This window comes from Myiozetetes cayanensis, unplaced genomic scaffold (assembly GCF_022539395.1).
Source record: "Myiozetetes cayanensis isolate MyiCay16 unplaced genomic scaffold, myiCay2020 scf21, whole genome shotgun sequence".
In the NCBI taxonomy this organism is placed as follows: Eukaryota; Metazoa; Chordata; class Aves; order Passeriformes; family Tyrannidae; genus Myiozetetes; species Myiozetetes cayanensis.
Window position 1 is genome coordinate 13,118,297 of NW_026087423.1, and position 27,396 is coordinate 13,145,692.

Here is a 27,396-nt window from a genome sequence, read left to right on the forward strand (position 1 = left end):
ATTTGATTTTTGGGCAGTAATTTTTATGTTTATTGATTTTTCACTGTTTTTCACACATCTAAACTGCATTGTGCTTGCGTTTGTATTGCGTTTATTTTTTCTCAGTCAGCTGAACGCTTCAGGGAAGAAATGCAATTCCTTGGCCTGAATTTGCCAACTTCTTGAGTGTACAAATTGGAACGATGCAGAAACTTGATCTTGATTCTAACTTAGCCACGTGCAATGATGACGAGAGAAATTATTCCAACTTGCAATATTAGGGTGAGTTAAAGGGGCGTTATTTTCTTCTTTAAGGACAGGCACTTATCCCAGCACCTGCCGGCGCTGCTGGAGAGCAGGTCCGTGAGGTAGGAATGTTGTGCCTGAGGGGTGGCCAGTTCTTATCTGCGAAGGAGCTGCTTTCCTTCTGCATTAGAGGTTTCCTTCTTAATGGCTTTCCATCTCTGCCGCCTTATCGGGGACTAGGGCGGCGTTTCGAGCTTAATGCTTGTGCTGAGCCTTCCTTTCTCAGGAGGCCTTTGGGAGTGCCTGTGCCCGGCCGTTCGCTGCCGAGGGACGAGCGGCTGCAGTTCGGGCCGTGCCCGCCAGGCCCAGCGCCGCTGGGAGCCCCGCCTGTCCCGCCGGAGCAGCCGCGCCGCGCTCGCCTCGCCTCTCCAGGGCCCTTCCCGCTGTCCCGGTGAGGCCCGAGGAGGCGGCCGGGCCTCGTCAGCGCCGGGCGGAGCCGCCGCGGGGCCCGCGGGGGGGGCGCGGGGCGGGGAGGCGGAAGCCGCGAGGCCGCGGAGGTACCGGCGGTACCGGCCGCGCCCGGGGCCGCGGGCCGGGCATGGAGCGCTGGGCGGGGGCCGCCGGCGGCTGGGGCTCGCTGTGGGGAGCCGGCTGGGGCCGATGGCCGTGCTGGGAGCTCCTGGCCGCCTGCGCCGTCATCGGCGCCGTGGGCTGGCTGCTGCGGCTGCGGGACAGGAGGCCGGGCGGCCGCCGAGCGGCGGCCATCGCGCCCCGCCCGGCTCCCGCCGCCTGCCCCGCTCCCTCCGCCGCCGCGGGGAGCCGGCGCTGCAGCGGGGCCCGCCCAGGTGAGACACTCGGGGCAGGGCGGGGGTGGCGCGGCCCCTCGGCCCGCGGGAGGGCCGGCACCGGGCACCGCCCGCGGAGGCCGCGCGGTCCTTCCCTTCCCTTCCCGCCGCCCTTCCCTTCCCGCGGCCTTTCCCTTCTGGCCCTTCCCTTCCCGCGGCCTTTCCCGCCTCCCGGTGCCGCTGCACCTCCCGCGGTCCCCGCCGGGCCCGGCCCCGCCGCCCCGCTCCGCTTTGTGGCGGCGGCTGCCGCCGCTGCCGCGTCCCCCGCCTGCCCTCCCCAGCGCTGCACATCGGCACGCCTTTCTCTTTCATCCCAAGTTGCTCTTATTTCCTCCCCCTTTCCTGTTTTCCCGTGGCTTGTTCCGAGTTTGTTTTGCAGTTCTCTTTGAGCCGCGTAGTTCGGAACCGCTGCTGGCTAATTTGGCAGTACAGACAGAACACCCAGCCCGTGGCATGGCCACGGTTGTGCTGCCACGTACAAATCCCGATACAGCCAAAGACAGGATGTGACTCTCGATTCCTGCCTCTAAGGACAAACAAAAAAACCCTCGGTGTTTTCTGACGTTACTAATTTATCGAAGGATTTAATGAGTAGTAGAGTACAATAATGCTGCCATCCTTAAAAGTCAGTCGTTCATTCTGCCGTGGGACTAGTCTTAATTCTTTTTGGAAACAGATTGTGCTTGTTTCATGGTGATGCAGTGACACAAGAGAAAATACAGTTCCCACCCATTCTTCCAGGTTTTGATTGCTTTGGAAGAGCCCTCAAACATGCGGTTGTTAGAGCAGTTATTCCTATTTGTAAAGGTAACTTGCACGGGCTTGTGTGCTGAACTGCAAGAGGGAGCTGCGTCAGTGCTGGCTCTACTCTGGATCATTCGTAGTTACATAAAATACATTTTAAGGTTCAAATAATCCCCTTTTGCACCTGCTTATAGCAAACAGTTGAAGGATTACCTTAAAACAGGCAGCTGCTGTTTCTCAGGTTTGCAAGTCACACCTTCTGATTTGGACAGATCAGAATAGGTGATGCAGGTAAAAATCAATGAATACCCAGGGTAGCTGAAATCTTACTGTCAAACACAGATTTCGTGGGAGTTCTGTGTTGTCATTCCAACAACGTTTTTCCTGTCTCCACAGTAAGCTTATTGTAGAAAATTCTTAATCCTAACAGTAGATCTTAAACCAAAGATTGATTTCTTCACTGTTGGTCTGCTTTGTCATTTTGCTTTGGCTTAGTTGTGCCAGAGTTGTAATGGGCACACAAATACTTGCTTTTACATAATGAGAAAGCAAATTTTGAGCATTAAATTTTAGGTGCCAAGTTCTATCAAAACATAAGAAACCAGAGAATTCACTCCTTCCCAACACTTTTTTTTTGCTTAACCACAAAGCAGGAGGAAGGATTTTTGTGTGTTCCTGCCTATTCTCCATACATGAATTATATATATGTACAGGTCTGCTCTTCTGCAGAATGATTGTGCTAGTTCTGAAACCTAAAAATAGGAACCTTTCTGAGTTAATTCTTCAAGACATTATGTTGGCTCTTTAAAGGGTTTTCATTGAGTTGATTTTGCAATAAACTTCCTCATGTCTGAGTTTTCTTCTTTACTGTGTTTTTCAGTTATGCAGTCTCAAAAAGAAAATCCTTAGAATGGCAAATTTTTATATTATTTTGACTGACCTGAGGGCTGCATTTTATTCCTGGATTAAAACAATGGCACCACATTTATTTTAAAAAACAGACAATTAAGAATTGAAGACAAGTGAGAAGATCTTTTGCATCTGTCTTTGCAATCCTGTGGCCCAGTCAGAAACAATGGGGTTGCTTGGAGGCTCAGGAGTCGCCAGGGAACTGGAATCCTTTGGGGATGTAGCTCAGCAGCACCAGCTGTGGCTTTGCTGCAGTGTGGTGGGTTTGTTAAGCACAAATACTCTCATTTCCCGAAGTTTCAGCAAGGTTCCAGTTCATATTTGAAATATTCAGGGACAGAGGTATGTTCTCTAACCACAGACATTCAAAATCAGACAGTCATAAAAAAGAAAAAACTCTAAGGAAAGAGCCCTCAAGGGAAGCAACCCTCAAACTCACAGGACTGTCAAGTTGTAATAATTGAAAGTCTGCGTAAGTCTGGCATTAAATATATTTTCACAGTGTTTCCTTCAGTTGTGGTTTTCACAGCAAGGCATTTGTGTTGGTGTTGTGTTGGTCACAGTATCTCCTCACTGACCAGTGCAGAAGCTGTCAGTGTGGGTTACATGGAGGGGAGCGAGCAGGGAGACTCATCTTGTCATAGCAGAGAGAAGGATTTTCCTTTAGAAAGGGAGAATTTCTGCCAGTTTCTGCTTGTTGTTGGAGAGGGAGATCTGAAAAGATCAGTTGTTTTTGTCTTCTGGCTGTTTGCTCTCAAAACAGGGCCTGGGAAACAACGTGCTGTGCACATAATTCCAGCCTTGCATCATGGCCAGAGAAAGCCTCCCCTGGTTGCTCTATCGTGCTTATGCCTTAAGCTTTAGTCAGGTAGAAATTCTTCAGGAAATAATGGAAATAGTGCTCTGCTTTTAGCAGTTGGTGCTGCCCCTCTTCCTGGGGCTGACTGGTTGCCGTGTCCTTGTATTGCATCACACACACAGGTTGTGCCTTTCTTGGCAGGAATCAAATATTATTCTGGATTGAATTCTCACTCCAGAAGAAATTTGAAAAGGACAAGTGAGGATAAGCTGTAGGCTGTACCGTTAACTAGAACTTGGTATAGGTCTGATAGCTTAAAAATGTTTTTAATGCCTTGAATTGAAAAGTATTTTGTCTTCTCTGCACTGTGAGAATCTCATAAAAATCAGAGATGTTGTTGGGAGACCCTTTTTTCCTTGGCTTTAATACAGCTTTTAAATAGCAGAAGAAACGTTGTGATATTTTTTACAGTTTCTCTGCTGTATTTTTGCCTTCCCTGCAGGTGAAATAACAATGGATTCAATACTGTCCCAACTGAAGAAGCTTGGCCCCGATGAGCTCAGAGAAGAGATCGTGAGAGCAGGACTGAAATGCGGCCCCATCACTGCAACTACGAGGTTTATTTTTGAGAAGAAGTTGGCCCAGGCGTTGTTGGAGCAGCAGGGAGCACTGCAGGACACGGGATCTGCTCTGCCACAGGAGGCTGCTGGGAACGTCCCGGCAGGGAATCACAACGGCCACGGGGGTGCTGCTGAGGAGACAGACTTTGGGTACTGTGTGGGTGTGAACCCTCCAGAAGAAGATGCTGTGACACACGTGAACTGCTCAGCTCCAGCCTGTGCAGCAGGAAGTGCTGATTCACAGAGCAGTGCTCAGACACCGTCCCGAGATCCCCCACTGTTCTACGGTGTTTGCCCCGTTTATGATGACATACTGGCAAGGAATGGTAAATACTCATTTCCCTTATTTCCAGTGATAAGCATTTTACAGGCATGTCTAAATAGACTTCTTTTGTATAGCAGGGGATATGAACACCACTGCATTAGTATTGTAAGCATTGCTGACAGTATTTATTTGATCTTCTGAGACACAGAAACACGGTTAAGGCATCCCAGGTGTTCTGCCATAGTAGTTCCTACTGGAAGGATAATCTGAGAATTTTGTAACCTGTTTCTAGGATCAAATCTGAGATTATTGAAGTAGTGTAACTTTGGTTGTTCTTTGTTGCAGAGAGAGTACATGTTTATGAAGATAAAAAGGAAGCTCTCCAAGCTGTTAAGATGATTAAGGGTTCCCGTTTTAAGGCTTTTACTAACAGAGAAGATGCTGAGAAATTTGCTAAAGGAATCTGTGATTATTTCCCATCTCCCAGCAAGTCCTCCCTATGTTTGTCACCAGTGAAAATGGGATCATTTAACAGAGGTAAGTGAGGAGGTTCATCTCTCTACGGTAGATGTGATATAGTCTGTTCATTTTTCTGGTAAGAGAAGAAGCAAGAACTGCACTACCAATATACTAATAATGGGAAAAACTCAGAGAGTGAAGCACCTTAATAAGCTGAAGTTGTTTAAAATTGAATTAAATTGTTTAAAATGAAGAAAACATTGCTACTCTTCTAAAGCTGAAATGTGGGTCATATTTGTTAGGATTTTTTTTTACTCATGGACTTCAGGACTTTCAGGTTTAATAAGACACTGATAAAACCTCACAGTATATTAAAACTATACTTAATTGTTAGATATATTTATAAGTTCAGAAGTAAAATGGTAAGCACTCATCATACTTCCCAGTGTTCCCATTTGCTAGATTAAAGGGATCCAGGAGTCACAGAACTGCAGAAGCAATTGTTACCTCTTGCTGAATTTTGCTTTTAAGTTTGGATGGGAGTAGACTGGTAATTATAGAACTTACCAGTCCCTATTAAAGCCTGAAACAGTTTTTATAAGGTGATTAATCATTTTCCTCTGCCTCCCTATTACTAACTACTGGGGTATTTAAACGTCTTGTTATTGTCCTCTGTTTCTTACTCCTGTACATTAAAGATGCAAAATTAGTATGTAGTTTAGATTAAAAGCTTGTTTTCATGGCCTGGGTCTGAAAACAGTGATCACTGCAAAGAATGTATCTCGAAACAAATGATTTGTGTTTGGCAGATGGCTTGTGCTCCCCTGAAACTGAAACTGCCAACAAGGAGAGAGCCAACAGCTATAAAAGTCCACGGACTCAGGATCTCACGGCTAAACTTCGGAAAGCTGTGGAGAAGGGAGACACAGCAACGTTTTCAGAGCTGATCTGGAGTAACCCTCGCTATCTGATCGGGTCAGGAGACAATCCAACGGTGGTACAGGTGAAAAAACTCAACAAAATAGGAACATCCATATTCCTGTTTAGGGATGTGGCTTTTGGGGCCTGATAGCAGAGCTGGAAGGAATGTTTCCTACCTTTCCTTCAGGAGATCTTGTCTCTACCAGTGCAAGGTTTCTCAGTGTTTGTTGATAGTAGCTGGAAATGAAGAGAAGCCAGGCAGTTGCTTGTGCTGTGTAAGTCACCCACGATGGAGTTCTCTTTGCTCCAGAAGAGCTAAAGGCACTGTGTGCAGTTCTGCAGGTGAAGGGTAGTTTTATTCAGCAGTGAAAGAATGGTCTTGTCTTCATATAGTATTGATCTCCTCCAAATAATTGCAATCTTTTTAAAAATAGACTGATTGTTAAAGATTAGGGCCCAGGCTGTAATGAGTTGTTCCTACAGCACTGCTTACATCAGCACCACTATTAAATTTCAAAACCATGTATAAGATACCATTTAACAAACACTGACAATCTTGCCTAACAAATGCCTTCTGTCAGACCAGCTTTGGGAAGCTGTTAACATTTTTGTGTAATACAACAAAGTACAGCTGAATTATTTATATGTGTGTGTATATATACACAGTCTCTTGCTCTTTTCACACACTCAACTTCCTATCTCCTTTTATTGTACATGTCTAAATATATCTTCTTTGCCACAGTTTTGCCCTACATGTAGAAAAAGACTATAGCTGAGTATAATTGAATTAATTATGAGAATAATGTGGGTGTAGAGGTGCATTAGTCTTTACAAAAATATTGGTATAAGACTCAGTGTGGGAACCTTTGTATTTTGGCAGTGAAATGAGTTACGTGCATGGCTGTAAGAGAGCTGGTTGGATTTTGGGTCATCCTAATGGTGGTGGTTTTTTTTTCCAGGAAGGGTGTAGGTACAATGTCATGCATGTTGCTGCCAAGGAGAATCAACCTGGGATCTGCCAGTTACTGCTGGACACTTTGGAAAATCCCGAGTTTATGAGGCTCATGTACCCGGACGATAACGAGGCCATGCTGAAGAATCGCATCCAATACATTGTTGACCTTTACCTCAACACACCAGATAAAATGGTGAGATCTGGATGGTGACCTGGTTGTCATAGGAATGGAGGGTGTTAAGGATGTGTAAGTGAGATGGAAAGACAGAAGGGGACACTTGTGGCAAAATGAGCTATTCATTAATTTTGTGGGTCTTAATAATCATTATTCTGCAGAAGAGTTTATCAAGAGCCTGGATAATTAGTCAGGACCTTTATTTAATTTTCCCAGTTTCAAAGTCAAATGTGTGGTATTGACCTTATCATCTTTCTAAATGCATATGAATTTTTCCCACTGCAGGGATTTGATACTCCACTGCATTTTGCCTGCAAGTTTGGGAATTTGGATGTTGTTAACGTGCTTACCTCACACCCAGCTATTGTGAAAAATCCAAGAAACAAATATGATCAAACTCCAGCAGAAGTAAGTCTCTCCATGTCCTCAGCAAAGCCAAAAGTTTTATGCCTAATCAATATTTTTCATGTTCAACATTTAGTGAGTGCTGTAGATAGAAGGCTTGTAGTAAGGTGCTTGTGTTATGAATAAAGTGTAATTTTTTGATAACATTAGAAGTATTTTATGTTGACTGTATCTGTGGAAAAGTTTTAGATTTTATAGATGTAGATGGTTTGATGTTCTATGAATTGAAAGTAAGAAATGGGTAGAGGCCAGTACTGTGACTGTTGAAGGTCTTCTGCTTGACTAACAACTGCCATTGTATTAACAGGTAGTTTGTGAAAGAAGCAAGAATAAATCTGCAGAATTGAAAGAAAAGCTGAGAGAGTACTTGAAAGGTGTGTATGCAGAGCGTTGTGCTGTGTCAGATGTGGATTCTGGCTCTTTGCTCTGTTCTGTTCTCTGGGTTTTCTGGAGCAGTTCCTGAATGGTGCTGCTGTACCAAAGGAAACTCAAACTGAGCAGGAACAGAAACTCCCTGTGTTTAAGTGCTGTGGTGAGAACTCTCCGTGTGTGGATCACGGGATCTCAGCTCTGTACCCAGGGCATGGCCCTCATGCAGCGAGCAGAGCGCTCAGTCTGCAGCAAACAAAGCCCTGAGCAGGGCAGGGGAGGGATCTCTCACACTTCTTGGACTCAGGACTTCCTCTGTCTCATCACGTGTGTGTGCAGGGGGCTGCAAAAGGAGGTTTTGTGATTTGTTGAGGATCCTGAGGGCAGGGCTCTGTGTATCCTTGCTCGAGCACCATCTGTAAGCAGGCAATAAATCCTGAATTACTGAGTTTGAATTACAACTGAATTTACTAATGAGATAAAGTCAGATGGGTAAGTGTCTGGGTGCATTGATACCCCAGGAAGCAGCAGCAGGCTGATGTAACATAAACTTCTTAAGGAAGGTTTGTGTCATTTGTTTCAGGCCGATACTATGTGCCCCTGTTGAGAGCAGAAGACAATTCCTCAGCTCCTGTCATCGGAGCGCCGTGGTCACCGGATCAGACGGATGATGGTCCCCAGAGGACTTTATTTAAATACCCTGGCAGCCCCAAAGATCCAGTGTTGTCCATAAGAGCTTTTGCAGGCCCCATGAGCCCCTCAAAGGTAAGGAGAGAACTTTGCATCACTCCAATGCCTGTTTTTTCCTCTTTATGAATGAAGAACCATTAGAAGATCCTGCACAGGGTGGTGTAACTTGCTCCTGGTGCAGATTGTGGCTCTTCTTGAGGAGATTGTGTGTTGGAGAAGCACACAAACCTGTAAATATTTTTTTATTGCTGAAAACAGAATGTGGGGTAAAGAAGAAGAATGGAAGTTCAGTCAAAAGAAAGTTTTCTTCTTCCTCCTGGAATTATTCAAAGAACACCTTTGTCAAACCTTTCATGTCTTACAGATAATTAATTACTGTAACTTTCTAACATGGAGCAAAGCCTTTCAAAGCAGCTGTGAATCAGGCTGAAAAATCTGAACTGTGTTTTTGATTTCTAGAAATTGCCACTGGATGTTAGAAGCAGTTTATCACCTCTCCTTGTTGAATTAACATTTATGTATTTTCTAGGTGGAAAAACTGATGACCAAGTAGTAGGTGTTGGGATGGTTTTGGAAAGGTACTGGTTGTATAGTAGAAAAACAAAGGCTTTAGTTTTCAGGAGGAATACTTAGATACCTGCTAAGGATATTATGAAGTTATAGGTGTTTCTTTGACTCATTTGTCTAATAGGAATGTGCTGGAAATACGACAGCTTTAGAAATGGTGAATAAATACCATGGAGGGCTTTGTGTCATCTGATGCTTGAATGTTTCAAGACTGGGTTGTACCAAGACACTTAATGTTTTTTGTTCTAAATGATCATTTTTCTGTTCAACTGACAGAAATTTAAATACCATTTATACTCTGAGAAGTATTACTTTAGGGTGTAAACAGTTCATCATTTTGATTGCTGACAGATATTTTTAATGTCTGAATGTAATTCTTAGTCATCGTTGTGATTTTTTTCATATAAAGTCAGAAAGTGTGGGATTGCACAAAAAAATTCCCTTGAGGCATTCAAACTTCAAAATCAACAGCAAGAATATATTCTAGTAATTGTAGTGATTCTGTGCATATAAAAATATCCCCTTTGCATCCTAGAAACCAGTGACCAGGAGAGCATTTGTAATTAAATAAAATTATAGTGACATGGCAAAATTACAGGACACTTCTGTTTCCTGCTGCAGACAAATTAAACCAGGCAGGCCTGGTGTCTGTACAGTTGATTTTCAGGTGATGGCACGTTATGGTCCCTCTCCTGTAATGAGCAGTTGGGAGATGAGAGTTGAGCAATACTGGGAGGAGCAGCTTTATCCTTCATCACTGGAGCTGAGCAATGCCTGTGGCAGAACTTGAGTTCTTTGCCTGTGGACAGCAAACAACTGAATGTCTTCTAGACCTATAGGGAGATATTTAGCCAGGACTGAGTTGCTTCCTGTGGTGGGGGGTTAGTTTTTTAATTTCTTTCTGTTTTTTCAAGGCTGAAGAATTTCGCAGGCTTTGGAAAACTCCACCTCGAGAGAGAGCTGGCTTCTTTCACAATGTCAGGAAATCTGATCTGGAGAGGGGTGTTGAAAGAGTTGGAAGGTATCTAAAAGACTATCAGTATAAAAAATTAATAATAGAGCAATTAAAAGCAAACGACTGTGCTGAGAGTACAGTTCTTACTGAACAGTGTGTTGGGGCAGAAGTTACTGCAGAAATATTTAATGAAGTATATTGTAGTTGGGTTTTTACTGCACTTCTGTGTAAACACAATAGCTAACATGTGAGACCTGGCTTCCTTAACTTTGGCAGTAGAGATAATTGAACTGTTATTGATGGTATATGTGGAATGTTTTCTCAAATGTTGACTTGCCTAATATTTCAGAAGATGTAAAATTACACACAGCCTGCTTGTTCTGGGAAAAGGAGGGATTGTTAAAAGGGAGCAGAATGAAAAGATCCTAATACAAATGTGCTGCTTTATAAAAGCTGGGGGAGGGGGGTCCTTGCTGTTAAAACACCTTCTATCAGCAACATATGGAAAAAATATACCTTGTTAAAAGCTGACTAGATTTCATTCTTTAAAATAAACCCTTGCTTCTTCCTACCTTCCCATTCCCAAATACAACAAGGTGCTGAATGCAGTGTCATTCAAATTTGGTCATTGCTATCTGATGTCTGGATACAGTCAGCTTAAAGGTGGCAGTGTTTGTGCTGCAAACTGTAAAATAGTAGATTAAATTTAAAAAATACTCTAGAACGAATGAGAGGATACTTTGTTTGCTGAGGATGTTCTGTGCTTTTGCAGCCTGTTGGTTGGTGCAGAACTGTGTTGGGTCATTGCACGTTTGTGCTCCTGTTTGTAGCTGATAGAATGTGATCAGAAAAGTTATTGTCAAACTGCTGTTTCTGTCTCCACAAATGATCCGTTTTATTTTATTTATTGCAGGGAGTTAGCTCATGAACTGGGGTTCCCGTGGGTTGAATACTGGGAATTTCTGGGCTGTTTTGTTGATCTGTCTTCCCAGGAGGGGCTGCGAAAATTAGAAGAGTACCTGAGTCATCGTGAAATGAGCGAAAAGGCTCAGCAGGAGACAGGGGAAAATGAAACCTGCAACAGATATAAAACACCCCAGCCCTCGGGTAAGCAAAGGGCAAATGCTGCAAACAACAGGTGGTGCCAAGGGACAAGAGGGAGAGAAAAAGCTCGGTGCCCAGGGGAAGTCTATTCACCTCTTGTGGTTGCTATTATTAATCTGTTATCCAAACAATCTGATTATAGTGTTGGAAAAGTAGCCAACGACACTGTGAGTGTAAGAGAAGTACAACAGGCTTTATTAGATGTTCTTAATCTCTCATATGAAGTGCTTTATTTGATTATAGCCCCCAAATGAAATCCCTATAAGCAAACCTCTGTCTTCAGTATCTTTTCACTCAGAGCATTTGGGAATTCATCCCAAAGTACAGAATTTTGTAATCCACAGGGACAGAATAAATAACCTTTGACAATAAAAGAATAATTCTTTACAGTTGAGGATGAAAGACAAAGAGCAGAATCCAGGAAAGCTTTTATACCATCTTAGACCACTACTTGCCACGTGCTCATGGAAGCCAACACTTGTCCCAAATCTTTGTGCTCCTTCCTCCCTTTCCAGAAGGGCTCTGGTGCTGGGATAAACCTGGCCTAAGACCCTGGGGGTGGTCACTGGACTAGTCACAAGGCTTTGTGCTTTGGAGGAGATGAAAACTTAGGCTGTTCTGTATTAGTAACATTTCCCTGCCCTATTCTGCTTTATCCTGACCTTGTCCTTTGTTGCTGGTTAATGGTTGAAGTGGGGGGTGCAGGAAATGCAGTTCTCAAATGACTAGGATAGGAAAGGTTGTTTGCAAAAAATACACAGCAACGATGTTGTCATTTTGCATTTGTAGCTTTAGTCAGGTTAGTTCATGCTGTCTTTACATAAATAAAATTAGGCCTTCAGGAGATAGAATAGGGCATAAAAATTGGGTATTTGCTCCCAGTTTATTTACTCAATGCTCAGTTGAAAGCCCTTTTATGTGTTGCTCTTAATTGCTGACAGGGAAGAGCAAAAAGTCCTGCAACTCCATTTCGGTGGGGGCGTTTCTGGACGAGGATGACGATGACATGAGCTTGGAGGAAATCAAAAACCGGCAGAACGCGGCGCGGAACTTCAGCCCCCCGCTGGTGCCGCGGGAGCCCGGCATCGACGACAGCATCGACGACATCCTGGCCGTGGGGCGGGCAGCGAACATCCTGCCCACGGCCCCCCACGGCCACAAGGCGGCTGCTCCCAGCAGGAACGGGTTCTGCAGCCCCGTGGGCACCGACAGGATCATCAGCCACGGGAGGCGCGGCGGGGAGGAACGTCCCGCATCGCCCGTCTCTGATTTAACCCCCGAGTTTGAGAGCCTGTCCTTCCAGGAACAGGAGCTTGTGGGAGAATCTCATAAAATCACGGAGAAAACTGAGAAGGAGGGGGTTCTGGACAAGGCCTGCTCTGCAGTGTCACTGGCGAGTTCTTCTGAGCCAGGTGTTACAGGAAAATCTGGAGAGGCCAAGTTAAGGACAGAACACAAAACGCCCTTAGAAAAGGAGAGGCTGTCCAGGCAGTCTGGGATTCTGACTAAGGAGGCACAACAGCGTCAAGAACTTTCTTCCCAGAAGTTTCCCTCGAAGGCTTTACCCACAAATGACAATTCTATGTTATTCCTGCTTGGGTAAGAATTGTCCTAATTTTGAACACTTTATTTTTCCTTGGGTTTCTGTTTGCAAAAACAAGATAACTTTTGAAAGGTTGAGGTGATGTGACACTAAACACCACTGATTGCAGTCAGCTTTGAACAGTCATCTGACAGGGCCCCAGTGCTTGTACAGAAGCCTGAACATAGAGCAGAAGGAGGAAGAGCAGTTTATTCTGAGACTTCTGTGTAATTACAGAATTCCTGGGGGGCTGCTGGACAGATTCATGGGGGAGCTGTGTTTGTAGAGGAGCACAGTAATCTGTTTGCAAAGTGTTTGGAATTGGGGTTTTTATTGCCTAAGCAATGCACAGCTGTCTTTCCATGCAGTTGTGTGTCTGTTGCAGGGAGCAGCCCTCGAAGCTGGATGGTGATGTGCTGGCAGCTCTGGAAGCAGCAGAGATCGATGCCCAGAAATACCCCATGATTTCCAAGTGGAAGCTCGCAGTGCAGTCCTACTCCTCCTCTGACAGGCAAAGGTATTGCTGCACATGCAGTCAAATGCTCCCAGAGCCTTGTTCTGAATACTGGACTGTGTTAACTGTGTTTCTGAAATTAATCACCAGCCTTTTTGGCTCGTGTCTGTCCATAAGCAGTAGTTGTGCTGTTGGTTGGTAACTCATCCCTGTTGTGGATGCAGTGCAGGAACTTGTCTTGCTTTGCAGTACTGAGCTTGTGCAGAGTGATATTAAGGTGAATTTAATATCTTAAGGCATCTTTTTATTACTGATTTTATTTTTAACCTTTATTACCCCAGTCCAAAGGAATTGTTTGTGTGAAGGATGGTGTGTGTTAAGCTTTTTGAGAGAATGTCATGTTTTGCCACACAAATAATGGACACAGGCTGCCTCTGTTGGGAGGCCTGAAGACATGTTATGCTGTTTTTATGTTTTATTTTTAATATTGATGGTTTTGAGGACCCAAAGTGACAGCTTTTCACACAAGTGGCTCCCTGTGGTAATTTTACTGACATAGAGATTTATTTCCATTGTGACAGACATTGGCCAGAACACTGAGGAGTCCCTTGCTTAGACAGACAACAGTTTATGCACAGTTATTATAAAGTTCTTGGAGAACAAGAAGCTGATCCAGTGCCACACACCAGTTGGAAAGGGGGCAGGAACAGAAAGCATCTAGTGACCTGTACTGAGTTGATTTTTCTCTTGTTCCTTTCAGCTTCCTTAAATGTGTGGAATTCTGCTTGTTTTAAAAATATAACTGACTGGTTTTATTGGCCACAAAATTCAGAGTAGGAGGTGGGAAGTGCAGCTGTGTTAAGGTAGCAGAGACTGGGGCAAGAGGAATGTTGTGGAAAAGGTTGAAGCAATGTGTGAGAAGGCTGGAGGGAGTGCAGATGGTGAGTGGAAGGGGAGATGCTGTCCCGTGCTAAGAACTGGGAAAGAAAGCACTTTCCTTTAGTCTCTGTATTCCAAACAGGGCACTGAAATAGGGCCAGCATCTTTTGACTAATTTTTTGAAAGAAACAATCTGATTGTCAGGCTGCTCACATTCTTATTCCACTGTCTGAAAGGGGCAAGTTGTTCTGCTAAAATGTAGCTGAGGTTTTGGGTGTAATCCCTGCTCTGTCAGGTGAGTAAATTCGTGCAGTTCTTCGACAATGCCAAGGTCTACTCTGTCACCTCCTTCATTTTGCAGTGCTGCCTCTGCCAAAAGAAACAAAACTCCATCCCTTGGAGTTTAGGGATGTGGGATTTTGGCTGCAAAAATCAGGCCTAACAATGCAGATACCAGCAGGTCTGTCAGAGGGAAATGATTTTCAAAGGGTTTTAAATAAGCTGGGTGAGTGTGGATCGGTTACAGTTGGGCGTGGGTGTATTGAAATCTTACCAAATATTTGTACCTGGAGCATATTTTCTGTAGTGGCTCTTAAGTGGCACATCTTAAGATGAGTCATATATGTCACATATAAAAGAAAGAACAGATGCTGGAAACAGCCTTTGGTCACTCTGCCTTGCTTAAGATAAAATTTAGAGAAAAAAGGAAAGGTTTGCACAGAAAAGAGTTTTTAATTTAACAAAGATATTTTGGTCTGCTTTCAGAGAAATTTTAAATTCTGGTTCTTACTAAGAAAAAGTCTGACTATATAGTGAGTTAAAGTGCTGCTCTCCTTACTTCAGCCTCCTTTAAAAAATCCAAAATCGCTTTTTCTTTCTTGCAGTTGGCCCAGTCCAGCTCTGAAGGTGAAATTCCGCTCCCAAACCACCCCTGCTGGCCTTCCAAGTGCTTCGGTGACTCCCAGCTCCGGGAGGAGCAGTCCCCTGGCAGGGAGTCCCGGCAGACACGGCAGTGGCAGCCCCTTCCCTGCAGAGCCGGGCAGTCCCGGGCGCTACAGCCCGGCCTGGGTGCCCCCGGCCCTGCTCCAACCGCGCCACCGGGCAGAGCCCCCCGCCCTCTGAGCCTGCCACTGCACCTGGGATCCCTCTGCTCCACTGCAGGAAAAAACTACACTGTTACTGAAGTGACATGAGGTTTGTACTCGGCTATTTATTTCTCCTCAGTTGAGGACAGCTGTATGTTTAAAAAAAATGGAATATATGTCTTAATGCCATACACGAGATAGATCATTACTGGTGACGTGCAAGAAGTTCGTGACAGTGCAGTTGTCCAGTAGCTACAAATTAACCCTTGTTGCCACTAACACGGTGAGCTGAGCCCTCCCTTAGCAATGGTGGAATTTGCCAGCACTAGTTACTGTTATTGTAATGAACACACGGCCCTCTGCTCCTTTCTTTACCTTGAACAGGCGAGGAAAAACATCATCAACAAACAGAACCTCAGGAGAGGAAAGGGATGGCAGGAAGGGAAATGTTCTCCTGCTTGCAGGGGTAGCCCTGAGAGCAAAAAGGCCAAAACCTGCCTGGGTAATGCAAGGAATTCTTCCTAGTAGGGAATGGGGCTGTGGAACCCTGTGCATAAGCAGTGTCCAACCAGCAGCCTGGGCTGGGCAGTTGCTCCCCACACACTCACCTGTGTGTCCACTGTACGTGTTGTTACCGACACCGGGATCTCCCCAGTGCTGTCAAACTGCTGGGATTCCTTTCAGTGGTAGAGTGAAGATTAAGGAAAAAAAAAAAAAAACAAACATAAAAACTAGCTGATTTTTTCCCCCCACAAAAGCTTTTAGCATTAGCAGATTTTAATAGTTATTGCACAAAAGCACACGAGCAATAATCTCAGCAAATTTACCAGCAAGATACCTTAATGGTCTAGTTTGTAATATATTAGTGTGGTAGCCAGTGGCCCATGAGGCGGCTCCTTATTTCCCAACTGCTAAGAGAGACGAGGACTAAAAATACTTTTCTTGAAATCTAAGCTTTTAGTGTGTCTCCAGCCTTGACATGGTAATGAGTTTTTGTTACAGCAGTCGATAGTTTTATTCTCCAGCCTGCTGTAAGAATGACTTGTTTGGACAGCGCAACGCTGGGAGTGAAGAAAGCTTCTCAAAACTGCAGAGATTTCCATATCAAGCCTCGTGGCTGTAATGTTGCATGAAAGGCTTCCAGAAACAGAGCTCTGAGGTAAAAAAAAAAAAAAAAAAAAAAAAAAATCTATTGTTAACAACATAAATGTGGAGAGAAGGGGAGGCTCTGGCACGGCTGTGCCGGTAGGAAGGGATGGATCAGGAGTGTTGGTGCCACACAGGCCGTGAGGAAGCACCGTGGAGCTGCCAGGGAAGTGCTCCAGGCCTAAAGACAGCAGTGGGAGGCAGGAGGGGTCAGCCCAGTCCCACCAGTGCCAGGGCGAGTCAGCCCCGCTCACACGGCAGTGACTGTTCCCTACACAAACCGTGCACCCTCCGTAGGACAAACTACAACACTGCACTTAATGCTTTGGCAAGTTCAGTAGTGCCTTTTGTAATATATTTTTTTAATTAAATTTTTGTTCTTTTAGAAGTTGGAAAAAAAAAAAAAGTGGCATCCACTTACTCTGGGCAGATAAAACACAGTTTTTCTCTGGGCTTTCTGAACAGGATGTCTTTTTATGTCTCTAAGTTTGATTATCTGGTGCGATAGCTCTCCACTGGGGGAGAGACTCCTCTTCTAGAAATTCTTCTTTAAAAAAAAAAAAAAAAAAAGCTTATTTTGCTCTCTTGTTAAAATTAAGCCTAGTTCCATTGAGCTGGACATTAGAAAGAGCTACTTTACAGAAATGCCTCTCATTCAGTCATATTCCACACACCAAGCAGGGGCTTGGGTGGGTGTCATGCTTTAAGAGACATTTTCAAAAAAAGCAAAACAAAAAAAAAACTCACAAAGATGACCTGCTGTTACCAAGTACATTAACTGACTTACTTTTATACAGGTTTTTTTTGTTGATGGTATTTTTTTTTAATCTGTTTTCTTGATGCTGCAAGCTCCATGGTCTCAAAGTTTTTATGGTCCCACATAACTACAGTTTTACCTTGAGAGGTTTAGGGTTTGTTTGGGGTTTTTTTGGGGGCAGTTGGTTGGTTGGTTTGGGTTTTTTAAAATAATTTAACATTAATAAGTTAAAAGTCTTTGTCATTCTGGAGAAAGGCCTCAGCACACACCCTGTTCCAGCCAGACTGAGGGGTAAGTTGCTGTGGGGGCAGCTGCTCTTTTCCATACTGGTTCCTTTGAGCAGCATCACCCTTTCACTGAGAGTCTGTTCCTGAGCCAGGAGACCAGTACTAACACTCTAGTTCTTTGGCCTTTTTACTGTGGTTACGCTTTATTTCATTTTTTTAATATTGACCTGTATGTCACCTGTATGTACGTGTAGCCAGACACCTCCACACCCCCACCCGTCCCTTTCACTTTGTAATTTTGGTTTGGTTCTCTCGAGAGTATTTTTTTTAACTGTGTTCTATAATGTGCATTAGTCCAGTGGTACTGCAGAGCTCATTTTTCTAACCATGTGTTACTTCAGCTGTGACAAAAATAGCAATTTTTGTAGTGATGGGATCATTTGTGATTGTGAAGAAAGCCCTTCAACACTGAGCCTGTGGAGACACTTTAAATCAGAGTGATAGTGCTTGAATTGTGTTTTCTTGGCCAAAAGTTCACTTTTAAAGGTGCAAAAGATGAGTTGTGTTTTTTGTTGGTTGTTTTTTTTTTTAATTAGCAAAAAGTGTCATGTTAAAAATGCAGAACCACCCCACTTTCTATTAAAAAACAGCTGGAAGTGGCACCTGTGTGCAGTGTGTGGGGCAGGGGGAGCAGGAGCTGCGCTGATACCTGGGTGACTCGCTGGCTGGGCCAGGCCTCGCTCAACAAGTACCTGCATCTGTGTGTGTGCACAGTGACACTGCACTGCACCCCCAGAGACTTACAAGGACTGCCTTGCAGTGCTGAAGAGACAGGAGCTCAGAATTTGGGAAAAAATACGTATTTAAGTAAGTTTCATCCTTTCCCCTCCACCTTAACTGGCACCAAAACTCGTTAATTTCTGTCCTTGTGCAGAGTGTTGTGTGTCTTCTGGGTGCCCACCAAGAACCTGACAGAGGGGGTGTGAGAGAGTATGTGTGTACACACAGATAAAAACACCCAGCATGTGCACCTTACTGGTGTTGGTGCTCCTGTTCCACGTGGGGTGACACAGCCCTGTGCTGGCTCCTATCCCAGTGCACATTTCAGATGGTTGGAGCTGGAAGGACAAAGCTGGGAGATGGAGTGTTGCCCTCAGCAGTGTGGGACAGTCCCTGTGCAGCTCCGGCCCCACCTGCTGCAGCTGCTCATGCAGCCACTCGGCTGAAGAGAAGGAAAGACAGACAGACCAAGTATTTTATTCAAAACTTTTAAAAAGTTCATAGACAAAAACTGATAAATTATTCTCATTGCATCAATGAGAGATACGTCATGATGGTTCCTCTTGCCCCCACCCCCTGCACTACACAGCAATCACGGTGTGTTCCCCACAGTTCCCCAACCTTGTCCTGCTGTAGCAGTGTGGGATCAAACCAGCCCTTAAACCCTGGCTCCAGAGGTTGTGTGCCCCCATTATGCTCCACACAGCTCTGCCCAACACCCTGATTGGTGAGAGAACCTGGCAGACACTGAGTTGTGTTTGCTGTCCCCAAGGCAGACTGTGCACACAGTGACATTTCCCAGACTGCAGCTTTCAACTGAGCCAGGTTACTCCAGGGGTGCAGGTGCCCAGCAAACAGCCTTAAACGGGAATGGTGCTGAGCCCTCCCCTCAGCAGTGTCAGAGCTGGGGGAAGGAGGCACTTTCTGCCCCAGGCCTGTCCCACACATCGGCCCAGAGATGCCACCCCACGGACCCCCGGGCACCCCTGCAGCCCCTGGGACCTGCAGCACCACTCCTGCAACTCAGGGGGCCATTTCTCTGCTGTCAGGTACCAACAAACACAAATCAGCGGGAGAGAGCACTCAGTTAGCAACTGAAAGCACTTTCAGAAGATTGCTGCTTTCCTTCCATCTTACTGCTACAGACTCATCTCTACAGACTTTCCCAGACCATGGTATAAGTTAAAGGCTTTACAAAACTGAAAAATATTGTCCAGAGTACCTTCAAGGACATCCTGAGGATGGCAGAACACTTAATATAAGCAGCAGTTAAATCTAGCACCACAGCTCTGAGGCAAATGGGGTTTTTACCCTCTGCTTTATGCTCGTAACCTCCAGGCACAGTTTACATGGGCTTTTTGGGGGCAGAAAACAATGACACAACATAAATATACACACTTAACAGCTTACAAAACTGAAGCTTTATCCCTTTGTCCTTTGAACAGCAGAATACCCTGTTTGTCACTTCTGCAGGAGCTGTGACAAGCTGGCTCATCTTTTGTTTTAGCTGCAGTGAGACACGAGGCTGCTCCCACACCAATCACTTTCCTGCACAAGAAAAATATCCACAGGAGCAAGCTTTGGTTAGAGGAATTCACGGCAGGGTGGGGAAGAAGTCAGTGCTCTTGCAACTGCTGAGCAGACATTCAATCTCAGTATTCCACAGCTCAGCTTTGAGTTCTGGGGAACACTTAAGGACTGGACAGCTTCAGGCTTACAAAGGTTTCTTCTTTTCTGGACTGAAAGGCAGATATGAATATGAAGGAGGCAAGGGGCTAAAGGACATTTTAAGACAGCATCACACCCCAAGGTAACAAAAACTCTAGTGGTACTGTGGCAGAACGTGCTAGTGCAAAGAGGCTGAGGCAGCTCCTGGACAGCCATCCTTCCTGCTCCTTCAGGTGCGAGTGATTTTGTCAGGGGGCATGAAGCCTGTGTCCCCCAGCGTTCGCAGGGCCACCCTCCCGTTGGGGCGGATCACCAGGTGGGTGATGCTGCCGTTGTTGAGAGACAAGCGCAGCCAGCCTTCTGGGGGGAACTGCAGCGCCCTGGGGAAGAACACACAGATAATTACACGAACATGGCTGCACAGCATCACCCTCGGCCCCACAAGAGGGGGGAAAGGAAAAAAAAAATGGTTGGGCATTCTGCGGTTTCCATGCCAGTGCTCCCAGCCAGCCTCAGAAAAATCCTCTTCTTGTGGAACTGATAAAACCACAGCACTGGTACCTGGACTGGGGCCAGCAGTGCCCTCTGATAAGCAGAGTCCAGCAGATGGGTGTGATTACTGCTGACAGGATTAATTTGGGCAGACAGAAGGCAGGAGCTCAAATGGAGGAGGTTGCCGGGAGCGCTCTGAGCGACCTCAGCACAAACAGGAGAGTGCAGAGCACAGTCCAGGCTGTCCCTGGGGCAGCTGCAGCACCACAGCTCCTGTGCCATAGCTCCTGTGCAGGTTGGGGCGGGTGGAGCTGGCTCAGCACCCCCAGGGCCGCCTGCACAGAGCCCAGGCGTGGTGGCCACGTCAGCAGCCAGTGCTTGTCACACACCGTGTCACCGACACGGGCAGGTGACACAACCAGAGCACACACACAGGGCCACTCCAGGGGCCTCCACGGGTCTGTGGAACAAGCTCACCAAACCCCTTTCCATCAGCTGCATCATTCCCTGTAAGGGGCAAGAAACAGCACCTTGTGCCTTCCACAGAAACCCAGCGTGACAGCTGGACCCCTGCTGTTCTCAAAGTCCTAACTCAGCCCCAGGAGCTCCATCCATTGCACTGAACAGCTGGAAGGAACACCCTGCTGCCTCAAACACCTTTTGCCTCAGATACTGAGCAATAACTGGCTTTGGGCTCTTATGACAGTCTCTTAGAAAGCCCAAGAAATTAAACACCAGCTAGAGCCAAGCTAAGATTCCAAGGGAATGGAACATGGATCATGTTCAGCTGTGCTATCAGACAGCCTGGAGTAGGAGGCACAGAAGAGTTAAAATGAAGAGGGAAGGAACAGCAAAGAGAAAAGGTACATAAGTGTTTCAGAAAAAGCCTCAGTAAGAGCAACATGATATTTTTTGGCACAGGAAAGAATATTCTGTTTACCTGATCAATAATTTTAAGTACAGCAATTTTGGAGAGCTCTAAAGCAGCCCAGGGAGCAGACAGGCTAGCACTTAACTAGCTCAGCTAATAAAGCTAACTGAAATTGTTGTAGGTATTGATCAGATTAAAGTTTAATCACATCTGTCCTGCTCGCGACAAATTATCCTACAGACAGTGCTTTGTTGAGAGGGAAGAGGAATAAAACAGACTCAGCTGGCTGGACACAGAGACAGGCAAGGATCCAGAACTGTTTTCTCCTTCATGAACAACCCTGATGTTATCGGAAAGCTCCACTCTCCCCTTAATCCAATACTGGATGTTACTGCAAAAACACACTAATGCAACTTGAACATAACTCCAAAATCTCCATTAGTAAAGAATTCCCCAAACTAAATCAATCTTTCATTGTGTAAGATCAAATTCATGTCACCTCAAGGAGACACATCAGTCAGATGCTCTAGTTGTTGTCTTTTCCAACAGTCCCCACGGGCAGTGTCCTCAGGTTTATGGAAGCAGAAGCACAAGGTATTACAGTAACTGTTCAGATGTACCAAAAAGTTAAATCTCACCAATTTAGTCATTTTTTGCTTTAGAGTTAGAATGAAATTGTTCTAAATTCAAGTGTATCTTGTATCTGCAAATGTATCCTGCTGCTCACAATGCAGGCACCGATCTCCAATCCCTTCAAACAAGCCAAACCAACAATCTCCTATCTCAGCGGTGCCACAACCCACCAGCACCTGAATAAAGCCACCCTTGTGAGGCAGAGCTGGCCCTGCCACCCCCCAGCTCCCACCTGCACACGATGTAGCGGATGACGTTGGCGTGGCACACGAAGATCTCGTAGCTGTCCTCCTCCTGCTTGGCATCCGCTCGGTGAATGAAGTTCCGGAAAGCTGCCTCGATCCGAGCTCCATCTTCGTAATACTGCTGGAGGCAGCGAGGGCAGAGTCACACACAGCTCAGGGCAGCGAGGGCAGAGTCACACACAGCTCAGGGCACAGCCCAGGGCACAGCTCAGGGCACCCTGCTCTGCCACCAGGGCCTCCCCCTTCTCCAGAGCTCTCCCTTACGGGGCACACCACCTGAACCCACACATTTGGGGACTGGAGGCATTTTAACTCTTCTCTGCACTTACTGGGCAGCAGAAGAGCATGCAGTTAACTTAAGTCTGTGATAAAAAACATCAGCTCAGACACTGCAAGTTATTGCTACTGTCCATACAGAGTATGCTGAAAAAAACCATAAACAACAACAACAACAAAGTCCAAAGAAACAGTTACCACAGCTTCTGGTTTCCAGTGGGAGACTGGAGGGTCTGGTTCTATAGGGGCTCCCTCTCTCAGCAGATCAGTACTAATTTTTTTGACTCCTGAAACATCAAATACACATTGAGAAAGGAGCTGTTACTTTACATGCCACTACAAACAGCCCCACAACTCTACAGTCAATGCATTTTTCATAGTCTTTCTTCCAGGGAGGCTTCCTCTCCACCCTGAAGTCCATTTTAGTCCATCTCTCCAACACAACTATTTTGCCATCAGCAAGACAAAGTTTATTTCAGCTGAGAACAGCCAAACCAGCCTGGCACAGCAAGCTGAGTCTTCCCAGACTGCTGCCCTCTGAAAACACGTACTCTTTTAAAGAGATACTGGAAACAAGCAGAATTACAGTTGTAGGTTTCTTTATTACAGACATATTCACACAGGGCTGGAAAATGGCTCAATAACATCTCAACCTTAAAGACAAGCTTAGAATTTTACTGGAAGCAGTTTTAAGGCTCAGAAGACAATGAGAAATTAAGGGAAGTGTCTTACCTGGGAGATGTTTGCTTATAATTTCAGTTGTTTCAGTTGCTCTGGTCATGGAGGAGTGGATAATCTGATCAAATTTTAATCCCAAGCTTGCCAGCCTGTGTCCAGTCAGCTCAGCCTGCTCTCGACCTTAAAAAGGATATTTATTACATAAATTGGTGACCCTCTCATGTCCCACACAAACCATAAAAAAGGTGTCCAGCAGACATGAAAGGTCTCCATCGATGTCAGGGTTCTTCCTTTCAAAAAGCAACTGGAAAGAATTTTTACCAGAGTCACTGCTTCCTCAGACCAAGCTTATTGGCTGGATTTCAAGTCGTACTTCCATTGGCACCAAAAAATTGTTTGCTTTTTTAATTAGGAAAAAAAAAATCAAAAGTTATTGATCAACTTTCACTGAAATCTTCCATATCCCTGCCAGCCCCATCCCAAGGAAGTCACTGCCAACAGAAGGCAGTGCTGAGCCAAGCCAGCTGCTGGGAGCACAGAGTGACTGTGTCAAACACACCCTCTCAGGCCTGACAGCTCATCAGCACCAGCCCCAGAGGTCACGGCACCTCAGCCTCAGGAAAGGCTCCATCCATCCCCAGGTGAAAAGACAACAGACAGGTTAATTAATTTACTTAAGGCACAGGATGAGACAGGATTAAGATTAAACTTTGTTACCAGTTTAAGATGGCACCTGAGGCCTCACATTAGCCTTTCACTCCCGTTTGCACACCGGTAATTAAGGTTTGGGAGGAAGAAACCACCAGAGAAACAATTCTTCGCCCTCTCAGAACACTGTTGGCATATATATAATCAAAAAACCATCCACTGCTTTTAAAGTACACGACTAAAAGTAATACCAATTAGCATTTGAGACCTACTGACAGGATCAGTGAATTAACACAGACAGAGGTTATCCTCCTTTCAACTCACTGATCAGCAGCACTCCCAGAAACAGTGACAGCAACAAAAGTGAAATGTGTTGGATTATAAAACCCTCCCAGGTCCGACGCTGGGAGTGACACCTACCGAGTGGGGTCAGAGTCCTGTCTTTGTCAGCCCGGCCATCCAGATTATACTGGGAGTGACGGATGAGGAAAATGTGCCTGGTGGCTTTGGCTTTGCAGTGATCCAAGCGAGAGGAGAGTTCTTCTTCCCCGGTTTCGTCATTTTTCTTTTTGAGGTTGATAAGAGCCAGTGGTTCACGTCTAAACAAACACATTTAAAACGATGTTTTCAGGTAGGGGAGACTAAAAGACAGAGGAATTTTACACACAGATATCCTTGCCTTATTTCCACTTATAAATGAAGCACTAACACTGACAATTTAGCCATTTGTATCACAAACCTTTATATGAGAGGTATAAATAAAAGCCTGCATTAAAAAAAAGTTAATTTCATAGGTTAAAAGGTGTAACCTGACAGCAGAGTTTGTGACAAGAAAAACTAACCAGAAGGGATACCCAGGAAAAGAGGAAAAGGTGTTGACTGATCATAAAGGAAAGAAAGTGCTCCATATCTAAAATGACCTGTGATAACACTCAGAAAATTTGCACTTTATCAATCTCATTTACACCAAATGACTAAAAAAACCATCCCCCCAAAATATCCTCGAAAGACTCCAACCTTCTGCAGTGCACACTGAGAATTACCTTCTGCCTTAAACCAGGTCACGTCAGGTCTCTCCAGTAACTTCATCTGTCAGCCTGGAGTGTGTACTTATCCTTTCATCCTTTTCATTCCTCTTTCCCCTCATGCCACTGTCATCTCTCCTGCCCTTGTCACAGTGCACACCAGCAGCCCTTTCTGCACATCCCCCAGACAGCTGACCTGGCTCCTCTGAGGACAGGAGGATCTTCCCCTGTCTCCCCTGGGGTCTCAATGAGTGGCACTGACACCCACACTGCACCATCACCACCATCCCTGTCCAAATCTCCCCCAGACTGGCCTGGGCCCCTCCCTGCACTGATCCTTTTCCCACCAATACAAATCCTTCTGCTACGTTCTCCACCTCAGAGTGTAAATCTTTCCCTTGATCTCATACCTGGAAACCAGTTAGTTCGTTTAATTCCTACCAGACTTCACTTCTTCCTTTAAACTTGTTGATTCGTTGACAGATTTTTTTTAAAATCAAAAATAAAACTTTCATTCAGTTTGAGACAAAGTAATTTAATCATAGAAAATTGCAGCTTCCCGTGCCTATTTGTACAGGTCTCAGCAAGACTGGCTTTGAAAAGCCCTGCTGCCTCCATTTTCCTGTAGTGAACACACGATTTCCATTAAACAGTGAGGCTCAACACATTTCTTAAGCTGTTAAAGTTCAGCAAGGCATTAAAAATGAAACAATAGTCCAATAAGAAGACATTCCATTCCTATTTCACAGGATACTTCTTTTGATTCAGTGGAAACTATACTGCTGGAAAGATACATTAGGAAAACAACAAAAAAAAGGTTTAAAATAAATTCAAGCACATTTGTAAAGCAGCAAAGGGAATAACTCATCTGATGGCTGAAATAAAGTTTTTCACATGAATGAAACCTGTATCTAGACTTCTCCACGAACTGAGCTGCACAATCCCTGTGCAAGGGGCACACCAACAGTCTGGCATGCAAAATACCTGCACTCCTCTGTTTCACACTTGGAAAGCCATCAGGTGCTAAGAACAGTGTAACACCTGGTCATCTGCTCAAGACTTGACTGTCAACATCAGATGCCCTGTGCATTTATAAACCATTCAACAACTTTTCACATTAAATGCTTCTGCCAACAACATCCAAAAATCAGAACTGAGAATACAAGCAGGGACAGCCAAAGCCACAGCACACCAACTGGCAGACAGCAAGCAGAAGAAACTAAAATTGATCAGCGGTAATATATTAACACTTGCAGGTGACACTGTGCACTATCACTGACTACCATACAGTATCATCTGCTGTACTTGTTCAGGCAATTGCAACAGCTCTGCTGCTTACAGCACAACCTCTACTTCCTGGTTTGGTTAAAAATAAAAAAAAAGAATCTGAGAATCCCTGAAGAAAATCAACCTTTTAGCAAAAGCAGGAAGGCCTGGAGCTGCAGTTAAACAAGCAGCTTTAGTACCTCCCTCAGTGTAACTGTGTAACCAGATATAATCTTATTTAATAAAGGTTTTATTTTTATCACTGCGATGTACATAGCCCTACTTACACGACCATTTGATCCTGTAGCCTCTCAAAACCCAAAACTGGATGCATTATAAAATAAAAATCTGTTAGTGCTTAAGTTTGGATTTACCACGATTAAACTGGAGCCTGACATAAGTCTCCCCAGGGAGATAATTCTACCAGACAGAAGCTAAACGAGCCAAAGCTCAGAACAGATATCTGCACGTTCTAATCAAAGAATGGTAAAAAATGCAGTTAACCCTTGTGTGAATGAGTTTCTGCACTGAAGACACGACTAAGTCGGGTTCAAAGCACCATTCCCTTCAGCAGGATTTAAACGCAGGAACTGGCAGGTTCGAGAGCAGCAGGCCCAGAGCACGCCCAGCCCCTGAGAGCGCTTGGCACCCACAGGGGCACTGCCACCGACCCGGGAAACCTCGCTGCAGATCAGAGCAACGGGAAAAACAAACAAACAAACACAAAACCCCCGCACGTCTTCTCCCCAGCGCTCACAGCATCACAACCCCGACACTGGGCAGCATCAGAATAAAGGGCTGTACCTGCCCAGGGGAAAGTCTCCGAGCTGCCTGCAACAAAACCCGGCGCTGGCACGTCCCTCCGGAGCACTCCAGCATTCCCTCCAGGAACTCCAGCGACATTCTGCTCCGAGCACTCACCCCCGAAATCCCACCCGAGCGGTCCCGGGGCCCGCCTGGCCCCTGTCCCCCGGGCCGGGGCTGCTCGGGGACACCCCGACCCCGCGGGCACGGCCCCCACGGCGCCCACCTGTCCCAGTTGCTGTCCCAGTATCCGCCGCTGCCGGCGGGTCTCTCGATCCACCCCGGGGCCGGCGGGCAGGAGGCGGCGGGCGGCAGCAGCAGCAAGCCGGGCGGCGCGGCGGAGGCGGCGGGCACGGCGGAGCCCGGCGGGCGCGGCTCGCCCTCGGCCCCGCGGGCCGGCTGCTTGCCCACGACGACGGCGGAGAGCAGGACGGAGCCGCCCGCCAGCCCGCAGGCGGCGAGCGCCAGGGCACGGCGGAGCGACATGGCGGGGCGGCCGCGGCCCCTCAGCGCACTGCACGCCCCGCACCGCCCGCCCCGCCCCGGACGGAGCGCGGCGCGGGGCAAGATTCCTCTGCGAGCGGGGACGACGGGGCGGCACAGACCCCCAGGGACCCCTAAAGACCCCCAAAGACCCCTAAAGACCCTCAGGGATCCCTATAGACCCTCAAGGACCCCCATAGACCCCACGGACCCTCACGGTCCCGGCCCGGTCCCCTCTCCCCTCAGCCGCGGTGCCCCGGACCTGCGGCCCCCTCAGGACGGGGCTGCGGGGGCTCAGGGGAGGGAGAAGGGACTGCTCCTGCCTGCCCGGTTCAAAACCATTTTCCACCCCAAAACCATCTCCCGGGGCACCGGGAGCCCGGTGGGCTG

General features: G+C 46.1%; 2 protein-coding genes across 4 annotated transcripts; one reads left to right on the forward strand and one right to left on the reverse strand.

The window, feature by feature from the left end:
* Positions 1-562: 562 nt before the first annotated feature.
* On the forward strand, positions 563-17,799 carry ANKLE2 (ankyrin repeat and LEM domain containing 2). Of its 2 annotated transcripts, none has more exons than XM_050318007.1 (13): positions 563-676; positions 4,025-4,468; positions 4,753-4,944; positions 5,676-5,869; positions 6,747-6,935; positions 7,203-7,325; positions 7,630-7,696; positions 8,275-8,456; positions 9,863-9,969; positions 10,817-11,010; positions 11,949-12,606; positions 12,975-13,106; positions 14,807-17,799. In XM_050318007.1, the coding sequence occupies exons 2-13, from the start codon at positions 4,036-4,038 to the stop codon at positions 15,042-15,044; spliced, it is 2,709 nt and encodes a 902-aa protein (XP_050173964.1). In that variant the 5' UTR covers positions 563-676; positions 4,025-4,035; the 3' UTR covers positions 15,045-17,799. The 2 variants fall into 2 exon arrangements, with proteins under 2 accessions (XP_050173964.1, XP_050173963.1); XM_050318006.1 differs by lacking the exon at positions 563-676 and adding an exon at positions 791-1,070.
* On the reverse strand, positions 16,784-27,009 carry PGAM5 (PGAM family member 5, mitochondrial serine/threonine protein phosphatase). Of its 2 annotated transcripts, none has more exons than XM_050318078.1 (6): positions 26,750-27,009; positions 23,849-24,027; positions 22,835-22,960; positions 22,301-22,389; positions 21,814-21,944; positions 16,784-19,965 (listed from the first exon to the last, which is right to left on the reverse strand). In XM_050318078.1, the coding sequence occupies exons 1-6, from the start codon at positions 27,007-27,009 to the stop codon at positions 19,815-19,817; spliced, it is 936 nt and encodes a 311-aa protein (XP_050174035.1). In that variant the 3' UTR covers positions 16,784-19,814. The 2 variants fall into 2 exon arrangements, with proteins under 2 accessions (XP_050174035.1, XP_050174034.1); XM_050318077.1 differs by having other exon boundaries at positions 21,814-21,947.
* Between the last annotated feature and the right edge of the window lie 387 nt (positions 27,010-27,396).

Excerpts from the sequence above, each read along its gene's own strand:
- PGAM5 (XM_050318077.1), bottom strand. The coding sequence starts at position 27,009 with ATGTCGCTCCGCCGTGCCCTGGCGCTCGCCGCCTGCGGGCTGGCGGGC. Across the intron at positions 21,948-22,300 it reads ACTGGAAACCAGAAGCTGTG|CAGTATTACGAAGATGGAGC; the intron begins GTAACTGTTTCT and ends CGCTGCCTCCAG. Across the intron at positions 19,966-21,813 it reads ATCCGCTACATCGTGTGCAG|GGCGCTGCAGTTCCCCCCAG; the intron begins GTGGGAGCTGGG and ends GTTCTTCCCCAG.
- ANKLE2 (XM_050318006.1), top strand. The coding sequence starts at position 824 with ATGGAGCGCTGGGCGGGGGCCGCCGGCGGCTGGGGCTCGCTGTGGGGA. Across the intron at positions 4,469-4,752 it reads TGACATACTGGCAAGGAATG|AGAGAGTACATGTTTATGAA; the intron begins GTAAATACTCAT and ends TCTTTGTTGCAG. Across the intron at positions 7,697-8,274 it reads GCTGAGAGAGTACTTGAAAG|GCCGATACTATGTGCCCCTG; the intron begins GTGTGTATGCAG and ends CATTTGTTTCAG.